Here is a 19,932-nt window from a genome sequence, read left to right as displayed (position 1 = left end):
CCTATCTATATATATAATCTGAAGATTACTTAGGTTGAAATTAAGAAATGAAATCTTAAGTTCTTAAGCATGTAGCGCTCTCTCAGAATGCTGTAGAAGGGACCAAAAGTTAAAGATACAAACCATAGCTGGACAGAGATTAGAAAACCAAACAAAAAGACTAGCTTTTTTTTGTCAGAAAATAGCAATTCAGCTTGAAGAAATTTGTTTTCAGTTATGATCATGTTTTGAGCCTTTGAAAAGGCTTCCAAGTATTGAGTTGTGTTTGTTTTTAAATGAAAAAGATGTTTTAAGATAACTTCTTCGAGGAAAATATTTTTATTTCACAGTTGAAGCAAAACTTTCAAATGCTACCTGAATTAATCTGAGAGTGAGACAGTTGGAATGTTTTCAAGATACTGTGGAGTTATTTTTTTACTTTGTTTAGAATGTGAAATTTCTGGACTCTTCAGTTTTTGAATAAGAAAATCAGGAGATGTCGAGTTCTAATTATGTAATTATGAAATACACATTTAATGAAAAACAATGTTAGTGTCTCACACAGCATGCTAGTGCTGCTTTGGCTGTGGAAGCTTTCTGGCAAATTTTAATTCTGTGCAGACTTTTTCTCTGGCACTTCTACTGTTGTTCTTTTCCTGCACTTTCAAAATGGAAAAGCTTAAGTCTTCTATTTTATATCTGGGTATTACAGAAATATGTTTACTCGTGCATATGCTGTCATTGTCTTGGATTTGGCACTGTTTCATATCAGAAGACTTGAGTGTGATATTTAAAAGGACTGGACTGAGTATCAAAGTACAGACCAGTTACGAATTGGAATGGGATATTTTTTCCCTGGAATGAAGGAATACTGTGTATTGCCATGAGCACATAAAGATGGTCCTGACCAACTCTGCAGAAGTTTTTCAGAACAGGAGAAGCGTCTTCCAATGTATCGCTCAATTCATATCAAAACTCAAATGTAGGCGTCCTAAAAGTTGAAAGAACAAGTGCTGTGTACATGTTGCACCCCTGTTGTCATTACAATAATCTCATGCTATTAAAGAATAAACTAAGAAGCTTACCCTGTATAAACCAAATTGAGCCCTTGTCTTCCTTCGATTACATTGGATTAGTAAATTAGAATAGATTAGTAAAATCCTTCTACACTAAGAAGCTTAAAAATGGAGGTAGATATTTTATTTAAAAAAAAAAAAAGTAATTTCCTACTTATATTGTACAGGGAAAGTAGTGTGCTTGAAGTAGATTTTGGTTTATGTGTTGTAGTTTTGAGTTTGGGCTAAAAACCCAACAGTAATAGGAAAAGAATAAAATTGGTAATGAGGGATACAGTCTGTATGCAGTGACAGGGTTCTGGCCTCTGTTTTCAGGATTTCCTTGTGGCACTGAAGCCAGGCTGTTCTGTTCGGTGCTATGAATTCTGTTTTGCAGTAACAAATGTTGTGGTGAGTTTCTAGGGCTGAGCGTTGTGACCAAGCTATATTTACCTCTCATAGCTAGAGAGGCTTCAAAAATAAAAGCAGATCTGTTCTGTGTAATAAAAGGCTTCCTTAGGTGGGTTGAGAGCTCTCACAATAAAAGTTCATCACAGTGTTTATTATTGCAAAACTCTAGAGCAGAAAACCTAAAATACAGCAAACTACAAGTGAAGTGCATGTTAGTCCCTTCTGTGAGCCAAAAAAAAAAAAAGTTTCGTTGCTGGCATTGATCTTAGAATTTGTACCACAGCGCACAATTGGTTTCAGTGTCAGGAAAATTAATTGCTCTCTGGTAATTTTGTGACATCTAGAAAACCGTGTTTCTAAGGATGTGCTAAAAGAAAATTTTTTTGAACGCTTTATGTGGTTTAAAACAGTGAATGTTTTTTCTGTAGAAACTGCTTGTTAATGCTGTCTTAGTTTAACTACGGACAACCTTTGCAAATAATTTTACTGTTACTGTGCAGTCCTGAACTGCAGAAGCAATGTTTTCTCAAGGCTGAAAGTTCTGCTGCAATTTTGTTCTGTGGAACTTGGATGTTACATTGCCCATGGCTGCATGTCTTCACAGCAGCAGGCAGCAGCCCAGCTCACGTGGGACTTGATCTGTTACTCAGTCTCTGCCTTTGTCCTCAGTTATCAAATAACGGACGTGGAGGGGAGGTTGTTTTGAACTCCAGTGATTCATAGTTGCATTAAGCCCTCTTGCTGTCTCACACACACTTCACCCATTCTTAGTCAAACTGTATATATTGTTTGTTGTTCATAAAGTGTGTCTGCCTGGTTGTTTATCCAGATTTGGAGGGCAGTTGTGTTATTCACAGTGAGTTTAGAAAGCTAATAGTTTTTCAACCATTTGACTCTTAGGATGTCCTAGATATATTAACTGTCAGAAACTAACTGTGTTGCTTATGCCCAACAGTCTGCAGCTATGGGGAAGGAGACAAGGGTGAAGAGAAAGACCTTCCATTCTACTGGTGCAGTTCCTGAGTCACTGGTTATTTGCTTCTTAAAACTTGCATGTTGAATATTTCATTGTCATCCTTACCTTGGTGACAGCTCAAACTATGATGATATTGCTGATGACTTCATATTTAAATATGCTCGTTGTCTGAAAGAGAATGACTGACTTCCATTCTATTACTACAATAATCACATAACCTGTTTCTCTTCTTGTAGTTTCTGCAGTCTATGATTCTACCCTCAATTTTAGAAATAATGAGAATCCAACATTGCTGGGAGTTCTAAATGGAAAGAAGTATCATGCAGATTTATATGTAAGGCAAGTAATCCATATGGTAATTCCTTTTTGGCATACAGAAGTGTGTACTTGCAGTCACAATTGCACAAGTAAGGATATATTTTCAAGTAGGTAAAAGCAAATCTCTACCAACCTGGTTTCACAGAACTGCAGATAAAAACTCATATGGGATGGGAAGGGTTTCTTGTAAAGTTCTGTGACTATAAATACGTGGGGACCCTATAAAGCTCTATAAGATTTTTCATTTGTTATTTTTTTTATTCATTTGTGTGACTTTTTGTCAGCTCAGCAGCAACAGTGGGGCCATTTTTCACTCAGTTGGCTGGAATACGAAGCATCTACTAAGTGTTAAGATGGAGTGGCTTTACATCTGTCTCTGGCACAATGGTTCCCACCCAGCTGAAGGCCAGGCTCAGGACTGTTCTGTCTCTTTGGTGTAGTTGTTGATGTATTTGACTGTCGCTCCCTCCCTACCAAGAAGGGGGTTGTTTAATGAAAGAACAATTACCTAGATTCTGTATCATTAATGTTTCTGTAAGTGATGAATACCTCAATGGCTTCCCATAATCTTAATGAGAATGAACCAATTCCAAGGCCCTTATTTCTAGGCCAGGTTCTACCAGCAGCACCCATGCTGCAGGCACTCAGGATATGTGATAGACTAGGGTTGGAGCATAGGAGCCTAGAAGTGATCCCTGTAGTGTTCAGGAGTTCTTCATAACCCTCATTATAGCTATAATTGGCTGGTCCAATTGGTTTATCTTGCGTACTGACATGAAGTGGAGCAGGGAGACCTTTTCTTCTTACCTCCCCTTTTCTGTCTCTCTTAAAAAATATTTTCTTCACAACTGTTTTTGCCCAAGGGTAAAAAGAAACTTTCTCCTAATTCCTCATGGATGCAACATGAGTTTGCATTCCTGCTTGGCTCTCATGGGTAGCTCAGCCTAGTGGCCTTGTGTTTGGTGTACATGCTCCGGCTGCCCATGTACATGGAGGAGCAGCTGGCCCCACCCGTGTGGCCCATTCCTCCAACAGTGTAGAGGTGTGCATCTTGCTGCATCTGCCTTTACATGCTTCCAGCCTGCTGCAAGTCAATCCGGCCGAGCAAGGAAGTTGCTTTTCACGACTCAGGCTAGCTATTTGCCCTTCTGTCCATCTGAGCTTCCTGAAAAGCTCTTACAGGCAGTGTAAAACTCATGACAAAATTTGTTTTGGCAGTTAATTGGTCACCATCACAGACATTCTTCAAAATCCTCCATATTTGCTTATCGAAGTGCTGTAGATGTTGCACTCAGCAAAAGTTTGTAAAATTTGGATGGCCTTGTTTGTTTCTGCTTAAATTGTGTTGACTTCTAATGTTTGTCATCTTATGAATTTCTCAAATAAAGGAACAAAACAGCAGTGTTCCACCTCTTAATTTAGTAGCTGCAAACAGGAGCGTCCTGACTGTGAAAAGTGCGCTCTCCTGTGCTGAAGGAAGTTGATTTGATGTTGCTCTTAATGGATATTAATTAAAATATATGCTATACTGAAAAATGTGGAATTATTAAATATTGCTATTAACACAAGTAAATGAAGATGACAAGGGGATTTTTTTTCTGTCACAGGAAAACTGACCAAAATTCATGTAATGTGATGAAAACTTTGTTTTGTCAAGAGAGAAGTTTTCAGTGATAGGAACCATTTTACTGGAAATTATCCAACCAAGCTGCACATAACAATTGGAAATGTTACCTGAAAAATACTTGAAAGAATATAAAATATAGAATAATAGAGTGCTTTACCTTAGGTGTAAGGAGACTAGTTTTTTTTTTCTCTATACTGCCTAGCTGATTAAATACAGTCTTGAACTCCATAGGTGAGGTAAGAAATTAATTCATTTAAAACTTTTGTTTGGAAACAGAAAATTGCAAACCTTTATCTAGAAAGTGGCTCTAGTGATCTCAAACATAATGTGTTGCTATTTGAGAAATCTAAATTTCTGAATTTCAGATACATCTAAAACCTGAAGTTGGCTCTAGAAGCAAACTATAGTTTGCTGATCTGGGAGCTGTAACCATAAATTGAAAAAAGGTGGAAAATGTAGTGAGTTTCCTGTCAGATAGATAATCTGTATAATGTAAACGCTCTTCATGGGAGCCAAAGTATTTAATGTTCTTCAATTTCTCTTGCTTGCCATTGACAGGCGGATTCCACTAGAAGAAGTTCCAGAAGATGAGCAGGAATGTTCTAACTGGCTCCACAAACTGTATCAAGAAAAGGTTGGTTTTTTGTCTAGACAGCACTTGCAAGCCACTAGTGGTCAGTTACTTACACTGCTCGTAGACCTTTACAGTGTGCATACGAAGTGGTCCTGCTTTGGGGGCTAGGAGTTGGTTGGTTTGTTTGTTTATCAGGATAAGTGCTGTCTTTCCCTGGACATAAACTGGTCTTGTGCTATCAGTCATGGTTGCCTTTGTTTTGTACTTGAAGAGCAACAGGAACAAAACTTAAGCAAGCCTCAACAGAGTAGTCTTAAAAGTCTTCTTTAGAAAGTTGCATAAGGACACAAAAACTGCAACTATCTCCTGGTTGGTAGAAACACCTCTTTCCCCATAAAAGCACCTCCTAAATCAAGAAGTAATTCATGAGCTCAACGAGGTATATTTTGCTTTACTGTATTAAAATTTTTGTCCCTTGTTTTACTGTCTTTTTTACCAAGACGAAGATCCAGTACTAATAGGACAGGATGATAAATTGCTTTCACATTGTGTCCATAGAAGATGTGCATGTAAGATTCCTAATTGCATAGGATGGGGGCAGAATAATAATCACTGTGTGTTTGCAATTCTTTTTTTTCCCCAAATACTTTCATATGCATTCTTCAGACTTTCAGAATTTGTTTCTCGTGGGTTTTGGTTTATGAACATAGGAGATAATGATTGAGGGTTGTGCTCTTTGAATACAGGCAGCACTCCCATTTCAGTCAGTGGGAGTCATAGGCATGCAAGGCATGAGGGCCTGGCAGCTCAGTTTGCTGCGATAAATTGATCTAAGTTATGTATTCAGACTGGAATAGAGCAGTGCTTTGGATTTAGAAGTGCTAGAATATAGCTATGCTCTGGTTTCCTGTCTCTGGGATAGCAAAATTCTGCTGTGCCACTCATTGTACTCCACCCAGAACACCTCATTAACATTTCTGTATTGACTATATTCTAATATTTCTCAGCTTCAAACTATGACTGTTTCTGATTTAATTCATAGCCCTTCTAAGGAGCTTGCTCACAGGAATGCAAAAAGTCAATGCATGTTGAGACCTCAGTTGTAGATCTCCTAGCTTTGCCTCTGACTTCCCTTCTTGTCAGTTGTGCCACTAATTGAGACATGACCCCGAACACCTTTCTGCAAAAAGGCGTGATTTTACCCATGGGCTTGGGCTCTCTCTGCAGGCACGTAAATGCAAATGGTCCTTTTGCTGAACATTGCAAAGGTCCCTTTTCTGCTACTGTGACTTTGTCTGTAACCTTGTTTCGTGTTCCTAAGAAATACTTAGACGTTTGCAAGACAAGAACATAAATCAAACAAGAATGTGGTGATTGTTTTCCTGAATCCTTTATTACATAGTTTGCAGTAATTCACTTGAAGTTTTTTCTGGTTTTCCCTCTTCGGTGAACACTCAGTTATTTCTAGTGCAAACAGAGCTTACTTCTATCCTGCGTTCCTCACAACAACTTAGTTTGCTGGTGGGTTAAATCCATACTTTCCTATTTAAGTATAGGAGGAATGTATGTTCAGTTTTCCTTTCCATTAAACATTTTTGGTTGTGTGGCGGGTTTTTTTTAATGCTTTTTTTCTGTTTGATGGTGGTTTTCTTATTTTTCTGAAGATAGTATGTTCCTCTTCCTTCAACTGTTTTACCTCAGTGAAACTATTATTTCTTTGCAGTCATTCCTAGTTACACAAGCCCGTGTCTAGGTAAAATCAAGACTGGGAGAATACAGAGCAGGGACAATTTCTTTAAGAGTTCTGAGATGATGAAAGCCCACTCGCAGGGTAAAAATGCAATTCTGTTTCACCTTTCTGCCATGCGTCTTTAAAAAGATAATTGGCTCTTAGTTTGGATAAAAAGCAGCATTGCCACCTACGCGTTGTTTCCAAAAAGGAATTCTGTTTCAGGTTAATGTCTTCAGAGTCAGTAAATATTTATGATAAAATGTAACAAATCTGTATTCAAAGGGCAGTAATTCATTGCAAGATAGGCACCCATTCCCTGCTTTGTCTATTTCCTTGTAGCACTCCGCTTTCTGTTTCAAAGTGAGACAAGGTGTGCACACTGCTGAAAAACAGAGCCCCTATTTTATCGTGCATTATGGTTGGCATGTGCCCTTCTCAGTGATTTTCATAACTTTGCAGTACCTTCTCAAGACTTAGATACTATCCGCTGAATTGAGCTCTAATAGCATGATTTAGTAGGTGGGGTGTGCCACGGGTGCTCAGGTCAAGGCTGGAGTGACATGCACTCATGATGATCAGAGACACAAAGCTGTTTGAATGAGTAATGAAATCAGCAGTTAGTGGACATGAGAGGACGTGACTTTTTTTTTTTTTTTAAACTGTCATTAGTAAAGGAGTGAGACTCTTTGAGGAAATCTTGTTCTGTCATTTTTTACCTCATTGCCTGATCTCAGTTACGCATACCTCAATCTGAGATATTGCTCTCTGGGAATCTGTTGTGTTCATGTTCTTGCTACTTGTCACTTCATTCTCTGGTTTAGCCACTGCTGCAAATGCAACGAACAGGGCCTTGATAGATAAATAATGTCACTGTGCTGTTCTAAACCAAACACTGTTCTCCCTCCTCTTCCAGGCGTACAGTAAGCACCATGTCCACATACTTCTTCCTCACCTGTGGTGAATTTTGGCCAGCATTGTATCAGTTAATGCCAAATGATGACAAAGGTGCAATTTGGGTTGCGTGTTGCCTTTTCTTGCCACCCCACCCCTCTACGCCTTTTTTGAACTGCCATTCCTAGAAAGACTCCCTTTGATTCTAGCAAGGACTAAGTTGAGCATCTTAGTGCCTGGTTTGAAGAGGTGCTGTATAATAGTCACAACTCTGCTTGCCCTTGCATGTTTGATTTCTTTTTTCACCTCTTTACAGCCTCAGCACCTGAAATAGAAGTTTTGCTTGAGAATCTGGATTTCCATTAAAAAGAAAGCGAGTTTCTAACTCCTCTCACTTGTAAGAGAAGCATGGAAAACAGGGCATGAAAATATATGCCAAAATGCCCCAGGGAATTAGCAAAGCATAACTGAAGAGGGGAAGTGTGCAGAGCTCTAGTGTTTGGGAACAAAGGATTTATTTTTGGATACTGATTCTTTGTGGGCAGTGCATACCTCTGCAGTCAAACCTCCCTGGTGGGAGCAAGGAGGAGGAATCCAGTTAGCCTCTCACAAAGACAATGGATGTTCCCTGATTTCCCCCCACTGCATTACCCACCCCACTGTCTGAAGTAACTCAGATTTGGTGGTAGCATTACAGAGAGCATGTTTCCATGTCTGAATATGTTACTTGAGCGGATGGGAGGGATTTATTACAAACTGAAAATAAGGTCTGTATGTAGAGGAATGAAAGGAACATAATTTAGATGAGGTGACTGAGAGAAACTTTGAAGTACCTCATGGGTTTAAACGCTGACTTGAGCTGTTGATGGGTACCGTAGGCACCCTTGCAAAAGCTCAGAAGACAGATCAACCCACAGATCTCTTCTGCAAGGAATGTAAATGTTTTTAGGGTTAAGGAGTTGTAACTGAATTGAAGAGCTGTTCCTCACGGTAGTGTAAAACCTGTAGTGGAGGTGATGGCATTGACATTGCTTTGCCCCTTTTCTTCCATCTGTCACAAACCTCTTGGTGAGATTGTGGTCAATGGTTTTGCTGCCTCTAATGCAGTGCAGAGCCAACAAAGAGAAAACTGGCTGGGCTTGTTCTCAGTATGTCTTGCTCTTGGTGGTAACAGGCCCCCTAATGGTGATGCCAATAATAGTCAGAAATTCCTAACTTTTCTGGGTAATACCAGTATTTAGAAACATAATTGTATATAGCAGAATTCAATTTACTGATGATTAGTAGCTCTGTGTTAAACCAGACATAAACCAAAATCCCCAAGGCAGTGTAAAGCAAACTTCATACACTGTGTAATTTGTGGAAGACAGCTAATTAATTTGCTATAATGATCCCAGTACAGTCTAGCTCGCATGCGCAAAACAGTCATAATTTTTCTAATCTCAATAAAGAGAACGCAATGCTTTAATTACTGTGTAATCTCTTAAAAGCTAAATGTTCCCTTTGAAATAGATAAAATGGCAGCAGCGTGTAATTGCTTGAGTTGCCATTAAATAATTAAAGAATTGTCTGTGTCAGCTGGAGTGTAAGTAAATGTAAAATCATAGCACAGTAGAAAATCTTTTTGCGGTTGATTAAGACAGTTGTCTTTGCCGGAATTTTTGGAAACAGTCATGAAGCATTCTTTTCTTTGAAGAAATTTAGTACTTCATTCTAAACTGAGGTTCCTTTTTATATCAGTCTAATGCTGACTTCATTAATTAACCAATTTTATGTGGTAACACATATTAATAATCTTTGCTTTTGAACCAGAGGAGGGTTTTTTTTCCCCAACCACTTTGATATCTTGGGTTGATCACACTGCTAAAGGCAATGCCATTCACCCATATGGACTCTAGAGGAAGGTACCAAATTCCAAGTCTTCTGTTCTTTAAAAAACACACACCACAAAACAAAACAGAACAGAACAAAATAACAAACCCCACCCCATTATCTTCCTCATACTGTACTAAAAGGGAGAGTTCTTTGGTCAAAACCAGTGAGAGATTCTAAACTGTTTGCTTACTCAACTGTGTGTAGAGAGGTTCAGCACCCAAACTTTCTTCCGTCAGCTTCATGGGAACAAGACGAACAAGACCGCATCTATGGGACAAAGCAGACAGGAGGGGGTGGTGTTTTTTGGAATGTGGGACAAGATGGTGTCTGCTCGCCTCTTCTGGCAGGGCTGTGGATGCTGTTTTAGAGCAGTGGTTGGAGAAAACATTAGGGAACAGAGGATTCTATGATTCTATTCTTCTGTGATCTGCTGCTGAACATGTAGCCCAAACGCTTCTCTGGCTTACCAGCAGTATTTGGCCAGTGGCAGTGGCTCTTGCAGGAGGTTCAACAAGGACGTCTACATTGCTGCAGGAGTGTACATCCCCTCACCCTTCTTGTTTTACTGGGCTTGTTATACTCTCCAGACAAGCCATTTTTCAGGCTTCTGTGTGTAGGAGAAAGAAAGGATGTGTACATCCATGTAAGCTCTTTTTTTTTTGGACTATGTGTTCATTGACTTCAAAGTACAAGCTTTCCAGCCATGACTTGGTCTTTGATCTTCCCCTGTGGTTACAAGCCTGCAGAAAGAGGAACATCAAAGTCAGGAATGGCTATTTTAGTTGGCAGATGTGGATTTAATTGTTGCCCTCCTTTGCTCTACTAGGATGCATTCCAGGAAGAATACTACCGAACAGGAACCTACCCAGCAGTCCCTATAGTACCACCCCGACGACCATGGACGCTTTTGAACTGGCTTTTCTGGGCCTTATTGCTGCTATATCCTTTATTCAAGCTGCTCATCAACATGATCAACAGTGGATCATCACTGACATTGGCTAGTTTTGCATTTGTCATTGTAATGGGTGAGTTTTCTGAAACAGAAAGATTACTTACAGGGTAACTGTCAGACATGATTTACTGAGGCTTACTAAATATAAACATGATTTGTCGATTCAACCAACCATCTGATACTATATCCGCTTTACCCTGGAACAGGTTAAATAGATTCTGGTTTTTGTTGTTGTTTATTTTGTATAGTTATATTTTTTGTAAGAGCTGCATATAAAATTTTCTGTTTCTTTAGAAATCAAACTTTCCACTGGGTTGCCTACAAGAGGCTTTCTTTTCTTGTGTAGTGTGTTGCTGGGTTGCAGTTTGAATGCCTAGAAGCAATGCTCAAGGATAATTTATTCTATTGAGAATTCTTTCATCTAGTCATAGTCCAGTACATCATCCACTGGAAATCCATGAACTTGTGATTTTTGGACAGCCCGTTGTGGCCATCTACTCTGACTAACATAGTGCAGAGCATAGACTATCACAGGTGATTCCTATAGTTCCTATGGAAGTACTAAACTGCCTTGGTGTGTGTTTAAACTAGGATGTTATTTAAAAGGAGGAAGGAAAACAAAACGAGCTGGCTCAGAGAAAGGGAGGGAGATCTCATTTGGTGTCCTTCATGGAAGCAGGAACCAGGTCTGTTTGGCAAATTACATCATACCTAGGTGTCTGTGCCTTTTGGCATGTTGGGTGCCTGTTGGAAGAATAAGTTCCCTTCCGAAATAAGTCATATGTTTATAAAGCAAATATTTTCTATGGCTGCACTGACCATTACATGTGTTTATGACTTCATCACCTTCATGTCTGTGTATATTACAAACATCCTTTGAAAAAGAAACAGAACTTCACAGTCCTTCTGGCTTTGAGTGAACTTGAATGCAGAGAGATTAGAGTTAGCTTAAAAAGCCATGTCCAAAATAGCACCACAGAGGCAATAGGAAAACAGAGAGCATTTTCTTGTCTTAGAAGTGCATCTTTGCTGTCTACCTAGGAAATTGTTCATAACACGTATTTCTTTACTTTCTCAAAAAGTCTGAACTTTGAGCAGGTCCCATGCTAGTCTGATCTAGTGTACTTTTGTCCCATCTGTGAAGGACTTGATATGGTAGGCACACAATATTCTTTTTCAGAAAGTGCCTACTAAATCAAACTCTGTGGAAGCTTCATGTAAAGATAATTGGAGAAGGAAGAATTTGTGTTTATGTACATTTGTGTGCGCATGCGCGAAGGATATTTGCTACAAATCTTTGGGCCAGAGGAAGGAAAATAAGAGCAAGGATATGGTCCAACATAATGGTTGGTACATTAGTGTGGGCAAGGTAGAGGGGAAAGGGAGGGGAATCCTTCTCTTGTCCTCACCTGGAAAAATTGATGGTGCTTTTTACCTTTGGAATGTTTTATGTAAAATATGTAAAAATTTCTTGGAGCAGTGACTACAACTTAGAAGGACCTTTTGTCACCCACCTTACTTGTTGGAAGGCACAAGAAGTGCTCTCACTCCCCCATCTCTCTCCAATGAATAGGATGAGAGCAAAGAGTGAGCACCATGTTGCGCTCCTCAGGAATGGGAGGTGTTGGGGTCAGATCCCCTTCAGTGGCAGAGAAAGGTCAATCAGTCTCCCCTGTGCTCTAGTTCCAAATGAGAATACAACAGTGGACGGGATGAGGTATGACACCATTGCAAATGCTGCGTCCCTGGCCAAAGCACTCAAGAGGGCATTTGTTATGCCTTTGGAAGAAATACTGGCATAGTATTTGGTACTGGCCTGTGGAACAGTGGCCTTATGGGGCACTGAAGCTTAGCTGTTGCAATATTTTTTTTGTTTCTCATCTTTCCCTCAGCGTTTTCTTCTTAATTCAGTTTCTCCACTCAGTGGGCTGGTTAGTTGGGTACCATTTCAAAGTGCCTCTTGCCTTGTGTACCCTCCACAAGGAGCCTCACTGCGTAATTCAGCGTTGTGGATTTTAACCTTAGGGCCAAATGCTTTAATGTTTGGCATTGTGGCATCTGTGATGTTTCTGGATTTAATCCTTATTAATTTAGTTGAATGACAACGCATCCTTCACTGCCCACCCTAACTCCAGTACCACCTTGCCGTTAGTGGCCTTTACAACTAGGTCACGCCTTCTCTCTATCAGGAAGGGAGGGAAAGAACCTATGAGGGGAAAAAAGCTGTGATGCTACTAAGACTAGACAGCAAAAAGCCTTTTTTTTCTTCTTCTTTTTTTGCAGTCTTACTCCCCACTTAGCTTTCTTCTGCATCTAGCCACAAGGAAAGATTAATAAGCAGGCTACTGTGAGTCCTCTTTTGCATGCTGTTATAATCCAAAGGACTTGTTCTCAGATTATTGGTAATGCAGGAGCTAACAGAAAACTACAGCAGCAGTCTACTGCCAGATCGAACTTGTGAGCTCCCAGGCTGCAAAAGCACGGCCGAGGAACGCATTAAGAATGGTGAGATTAACAGGAAACTGCAATGTGCATTGCTGCCCCATACATATCCACCACATTTGTGGGATGCTGCAGGTTGCAGTCCCCTGCAACCTTTTGAAGACCCTTGTGCTTAGCACTAGCTCTGTTCTCCCTCTGAATACCTGGTGTGATCAAACCCAAAGTGCTTCTAATTGGCCAGGATTTGCAGCGCAGCAGAAGACACCACATGTCGTCTTCATTACATTGTGTGTAATAGAGGCTGGTGCCTGATTAGGCTCAGCCAGCCACCTCTTGCTGGTGAGCAGGCATAAAGAAAGATGATGTTGTCACTTATTAGCAGATAGCAGCTGCTGTGAAGCTGTGGAGGGAAGAGAATCCGTGGGAGTGGAAGGAAGCTCAGTCTTCAGTAAAAACAATCAAAAAAGCAGAGCTGGTTTATCCTGGTCACTTAAAAGCGGATGTGTCATTACTCGTCAAAAGAGCAACAGCTCCCTTAGTACGTTGTAGTCTGTATCCGTTTTACTATACCCCTTTAAAAGCAATGTTATTGTCAGTTGGGAGTCATTGAGATGCTTCCACAGAACGAGTACAACTTCAGCTGAAGCTGTCACCTTGACTTTTGTAGCCAATAGCTGAGTTTCTGTAGCAGGGCAGTTCTCCTAAAACTGCGCTTTTTATCCTGAGGGATGTCTCTGTCATGAATGTCCTGGGAGCGATGCAGCCATCTTCTGACAGAGGAGCAACCAGCGTTTTATTTTGCAGTTCTGCCTCCAGCTTTAGGCAAGGTCTCAGAAGTGACTTTGGCAATGGCTGGGAGGTAGCAGTAGATGAACACAAACGTACCTTGGAGGTTGTGACTCTTGGTGCCAGCTGGAACTGCTTGGCAGATCCAGTTTGTAGCAGGGAGGACTGTATTTGCTGTCTTCCAGTGTGAGCAGTAATTAGCACCTGGTGGCTTAACAATGTAAAAGGAAGCTTTTTCTGTAAATCAGAGGGATTTATTTACTATTGTGATCAGATGATAAAACTGCCTTTTCACATTGCTTCTAGTAGACCTTTTACCTCTGTTAACTGAAGCAGCACAGATAGCATTTGGGACATTATTTTTTTATATGGCAATTTGACAGCTCACCTGATATTCCGGAATTGGGAAGCTTATTGCAGTCCCTTATAGCGCATTACAAGTAGATTGCTGTTTCTAAGGGCAGGTTTCAGTACCTCCTAACAGTACCTTTATTAGCATAGGTGCAGGTAGCACCAGATATGCATAAACCTGCTGTGATACGAATGAGTGGAGGAACCAGGAACTGGTACCCTCTGCTTTGTTTCCAGAGTGTCATTTGTCTTTTGGACAGTCTCTGCTAATTGAGCTCTGCAGTAAAACGCTTAACTAACTGACTTGTAAGTAACTGGCTGCTCAGGTGGAAAGAGCCGTAAGAGAACTGCCCCATGGCAGTCAAGCTGGAGTGAAAGCACTGTAATACCTCAGACCCTCACCCTCAGATCCAAGGAATGAATAACCAATGTATATATAGCTCTGCTGGTTCAGCTCAAACACTTCCAGCCCTAAATAAACGATGTCTCCTCTTTATACAGAGAATGCTGAGCCATCCCCTCTTGCTTTGCTGGGCAGCAGCTGGGCTATTTATACTCATAATAATCATCACATTGTGCTAATATCTAACTACTGGTCTGGGACCAGAAGCCCTTCGTGGTACTACTTGAACCAACACAAGGCAGTCCCTGCTCCAGAGGATAAATGCTCAAGCAGTTTGAGGGACAAAAGTCTCTTTTGAAAACTGGTTTTTGTTTCGTAGGGCAAGAGAGTTGTGTACTTAGCTCACAACTGCTATTTAAAACTTGGGGCTGATATTTTAGTGTTAAAGCAGTGAGCGAGTCTGTCAAATGTCAGTATTTGTATTTGACAGCAGCCTCTTTTTTTTCCCTCCTCCTGCTTCCCCAATCTCATTTGACTCCAAAGAAGCCAGTGTTAGGTTGCCTTTCGTGTTTTGGTAATTTGTGTTGAACAGGACAACCTTCATACTCTAGAAGTATTTTATTATAGAGCTGTCAACGGCAGTTAAAAGGAGATTGTTGGTTCTGCATGCAAAAGATGAGAGGGCGTCTCCTGGCTTTTAAATAAAGCAGTAGCTCTTACACCTCTAATGCTAAAAGCATAATGGCATCTGGGCTTATGGCAGGGGCCAGCAGCTAAGTATCAGCTACAGGCACGACAAGTACTTCACTTGAACCACACGTAAGGAGTAATGAGCCAACCTGGATTCTGCAGGAGCTGTTATGTGTCTGCTATACAGTGTGCGCAGCACTACTGGGAAACCTGCTTCCATGGATCATGGTACAAACTGTGAGTGAGTCCTTGGTGACTTGACAGTGTCTGAGTGCAGAATGTGGACCAGAGGGTCAGGGCATGATGTGATCTGGGCCGCAAGGCTGCAAATGCCTGTAGGCTGACATGAGTGGAAGGCAAGGAGGGCACGAGACAGCAGTAAGTTTTCAACAGGAGAAGGATACAAACCATGTGTAGGACTTTGCCTGTTGGTGGAGCTGCCAGACAATCTGCTTTTTCAGCTTGGTGCCTAAAACTGGTATTTTTTTGTTACTTGCTTGTTTCTTCTCCTTTATTGTGTGTAAGATAGGCCCTAAATGCTGATTTTTACAATTCATATAAGCTTTAATTCTACAAATCTTCATTTCAATGTATAACCTCAGGCGTACAGCAGACTATATATGGGAAATTTTTATACCTCTACCTGTTGTGCCGCTTTTATATATAGGAGTTGCTGTGTGGTACAAACTCCAGGTAACAGATTAGAAGAAGTCCCGAGATGTGAGAGAAAAAGTGGAAATCCTCTGCTCTGAGCTAAGGTTTTTGATGAGCAATGTGGTACCATGTGTGGGGGCTGGTGGTTTTCTTGGAGCTAAAAAACGTTCCAAGGGATTCCATTATTGGCTGTGTCTATTTGTGTTAGCTCAGCCCCCATGACTCTGGCCAGCAGAGCAGGTCTCAGCAACCTCTTGCAACTTTTGGCTGGTAAGTAGTGGTGGGCAGAAAGATGGCAGGAGCTCCATTACCTTCGTTTTCCTGTGGAGCAGTGCAGGGATGCCTCAGCTGATAGCTTCTCTCTTTTGCTCTTCTCAGAGTGGGCTTAAACTCTCGCAGCTGTTAGGCACAATTCCTGCTTAATCTGCCTCTCTCCCCTTCCTTGTAGTAAAAAACCCTAAGTAAGTGCCCCTTATTATAGTTGTATTTAAAATAACAGTGGAATAAATCCTTAAATGCGCTCGTATCACTAGGGTATGCACTAAGGCTCCAGGAGAGCTGTGGAGAGGAGGCAGGCAGTGCACGGAGAAACCCTGAGGACCCCCAGTGCTTATCCCCACTTCGCTGTCACAGGCTTGGCAAACATGAGCAGTCCCTTCTCCTTGCACTCTGCCTTCCCCAGGGTGCTGAGGGCTGCAGGGTGAAATGAGGACAGGACAGTGGCAGCTTCTGCCAGGGAGCAAAGGAGAAGAAGAAAAAAATTTGAACTGCTGAACTAGGTATTTTTTGGTGTCCAGGCAATGGCATTCCTCTAACTGGATGAAATCCCCAATGTGCTGTGTGGTTGCTATAACAGCTGCTCTTATTTATGCTCTGTGTCCATCTCCAGATGCTGTTTCTCTTCCTTCTGGTTAAAGTCTTAATGCTTTCATGCTGACTATTATGTCATGATCACAGACTGCAGGCTGCATGTTGGATCTTCCTCTTGCCTTCCCTAGCTCATGGCCATTTAAATGTCAGAGATGATTTTTTTTTTTCTTCTTTTCTTTCTGTGACAGTGAAACCCTTCACTTGACCCAGTTGTGCACGTTTCCCTTCACAGACTAACGGAGTGGAAGTGACAGTGAACCGCCAAGTAGCTGTCTCCCTCTCTGGGCTGTGCATTGCACAGCTCCTCTGCCTGTGCAGGGTCCTGCTTTCCTCATGGCTCGGTAGCCTGGAGACCTGAGGGCAGCCCTATGGGCAGCCCAGCTTCCCCATTGTGCCGCTGTCTGTTCAGCCACTGCTGTGTACTGGATATGTACAGTAGCTGAGCAGAAGTTTGGGGCATAATAAATTTTGGGCAGCTGAACCTCTTTCCAAAAAAAAAAAAAAAAGAAAGAAAAAAAAGAAAGTTGTGAGGGCGGGAGGAATAGGGCTAAGGGTAAGTTGTGTTTAACTTCAAACAGTCACTTCAGGCACTACAAATGAATTATAAAAAAAATTCCCCTAAATCCCTGTGCATGGTGAATTATTGCCACTAAATCAACTATAAAAGTCTTTCAAATTAACCTGGCCTCTGGTAATGGACTGTTTCATGAGCTGTAAATAGAAAAAAATGCCATAACTTTTTTCTTTTATCAAGACTGAAGTGCCCTTGCTCGTGCTCTTCCAGACATGGGGGCTGTTGAAAGCAGGCAGAGTTCCCTTCCCTTCTCACCCCTCGCATGCGGATACATTAGTGCAGCTTGTCACTCCTGGGAGCCAGGTCACACCAGTGGCCCCAAGGCACCTGCGTTTCACAGCCAGCCTTGTCCAAGGTTTAATGGGGCCTCTCACCCATGTTGGTTCATGTGGCCTTTTCCCTGCCGGTGCGAGAGGATGCGTCCAGACTGAGGCCAGCAACCTGGGACCTTCCTCAAGGAAACACCGCAGGCAACTTACTTGATGCAGGGGCGCACCCTTTCACCAAAGGTCAAGAATGGGTAGTTAGTCTTCATGCTGAGCTTTTGTTAGTCTCTTTTAAAATGCTGCACCTGTGCAGACCTTCAATTTCTGTCTGCAAACTGCTTTTAACTTTATTTTTTATTTATATTGCAGCTTCTGTTGGTGTCAGATGGATGATAGGCGTTACAGAAATTAACAAGGGCTCCACCTATGGCAACAACGACAACAAGCAGAAACAAAAGTAGCGTCTTCAGAGACTGCTTCAATCCAAAGGGAACAAATGCAACTTCTGAAAACTCTTAAGTGCATATCACGGTCCTTCAAGTGAGATCAGAGGAAGGGGTAGGATGAGCAATTGCCATGTGTATTTGAATTTGAGCTCCTGTTATTTTTCTCTGGGGGTTTGGGCTGGATAACGTGCTTGAAAGATGCACTCCTTCCTATACTCTCCACAACAGGTTTGCATTTGGTTGGTTGGTTTGTTTTCCTATAAAGCGTCTTAAGTTCTGATGAAGGGGCAAAAAAATAAAATTCCAGTGTGCTTGTATGATGAGACTCTACCTGGAAACTAACCAGAGGTGCAGGATTTATCTTTCTTAAAATTGCTCTGAGGAATGGATAAATGTCAGTAGATTGTTACAAGATGATTAAAATTGATAGTTGTGCAGATCACACATTAACAGTTTAACAACCATAATCTGTCAGTGTTTAAATACAGTAAGATCCTCTGCTTGGCTACACCAGTAATGGACTGAAGCAGCTCTACTGAACTGGCAGAATTGCCATAGAGTTCTTCTATATCTAGAACTTATTCCCACAGTGTGCACCACACGGGCCCTCTAAAACTTCAGCCAGACCCTGGCTAAGGGCCCACTTTGTTAGATGGGAGCCTTGCAGTGGCATAACCTGGAGTGGCATTTGGCCTTGTGGCCCGAACAGAGCGTGGTACCTGCTGCCACATCGTTCCCCAGGCAATACACCAGCTGAAACGCGTAATTCTTTTGAGACTAAATGCCATTTATAGTTTGGAAAAAACAAGGGAATAAAATTCCTTTAGAGTTTAAACACTGATTAAAATTCTAGGCCTTCCTAACAATGATGGAAACAAAACAACTGGGTACGCTTTAACTACGTAATGCCAAGTGTGCAGTAAAAGTTACGCCCCACACCCATACTGTTGTGATCCCAATTAATCTGCTTGTCTGTCTTCTCTGATAAACTAGTTTACGTGGTGCCTCATAATGGTCAGCCTGAGATAATACTTAAATTACCTTTTGCTTTTCTTTTGGGGAGAAGAGAGGAAGTAGGAGAGAGACCCAGGACAGTGGTATGGCTTAGAGTTTTTTTATGGCAGGCTGGACTTGCATTGACATCCTTCTGAATTAAACAAAACTAGAATCAAGCCCCTTAGGAAAACTGTTGCTCTGACATCCCTGGTACTGCTTCCAGGGCAGCCTCCTCTTGTTTTTAAACTTCAAGAGTTAAGGATATGCAAGTTACTAAAAAGAGCTTTTAAAAAAAAGGAAAAGAGGGGACTTCCAACTACCAGCAATTACGACTGAAACCCCCCCGATCTTTTACAATCTAACTAAAGCTACTGATGCTGAGCAGTGAGGATTGTAATTGGCACTTTCAATGATGGTACATTTTCATTGCATTTAGGACTAAATCGTGATAGTCTAGGAATGAAGAGCCTCTGTGTCTCTAATGAAGACAGTGAGCAGTCTTAGTTCTAGCAGCTGCTATAAAAAATATTTCTCTTCTGGCCTCAGTTTTGTTATAGGAAACAGGGGCTAATACAACAGATGATGAATCATTCCATGAAATATGCATTTGCTGTTCAGTACATCAGATCATCTAGACACTAGTCTTTTTAATGTGCAGCACCTAAAGAGCAGGTGGAGTAGCGCTTAAAGTTTTTTGAGAGTGGAGGCAATAAAACGTACAACATGAAGGAACAGGCCTTGGGAACAGTGAGGGACTAGTTTTGGAGGCTTTTTTCTCCACTCGTCTTGTGTACACATGCATTCCCTATTTTCTAAAGCTTTCTGGAATAGGTTGTATAATGTCCTGAACACAACAAACAGGCGACTTAGTGTAGTTCTTCAACACATGAATAGAGCCTGACAACAGAGAATACTGCCACGTTTATAAAGTTATTCTCTTCATAAAGCACATGCTATTATTTGCTAGAACAATCTTTAACAGTGGAAAACTGAGTATTATAACCTGTAGTAGTGTGTGAAGGTCCAGCTATCCTGTAGTAATGCATCAGTCATTTTAATGAGCCAGGCCTGAAGCCACAGTATACAAGATTTTGAAAATGGGTCGAGTGGGAGTGAGAAAAGAT

At 41.3% G+C, this 19,932-nt stretch overlaps 1 protein-coding gene across 1 annotated transcript in view; it reads left to right on the top strand.

Moving 5' to 3' along the window:
* Window positions 1–17,827, top strand: part of AGPAT4 (1-acylglycerol-3-phosphate O-acyltransferase 4) — a 64,712-nt gene extending 46,885 nt beyond the window's left edge. The window contains exons 5-8 of the mRNA XM_086626831.1: window positions 2,658–2,760; window positions 4,925–5,000; window positions 10,265–10,463; window positions 17,736–17,827. Of these exons, the coding sequence (XP_086482957.1) occupies window positions 2,658–2,760; window positions 4,925–5,000; window positions 10,265–10,463; window positions 17,736–17,827 (470 nt within the window). The remainder of the gene's footprint in view (window positions 1–2,657; window positions 2,761–4,924; window positions 5,001–10,264; window positions 10,464–17,735) is intronic.
* The last annotated feature ends 2,105 nt before the right edge of the window (window positions 17,828–19,932 follow it).

The sequence above is a fragment of the Tauraco erythrolophus genome, chromosome 2 (assembly GCF_009769465.1).
Source record: "Tauraco erythrolophus isolate bTauEry1 chromosome 2, bTauEry1.pri, whole genome shotgun sequence".
NCBI lineage: Eukaryota > Metazoa > Chordata > Aves > Musophagiformes > Musophagidae > Tauraco > Tauraco erythrolophus.
The sequence above is the reverse complement of the archived record's forward strand: the minus strand, read 5'-3'. Positions and strand labels throughout refer to the sequence as shown.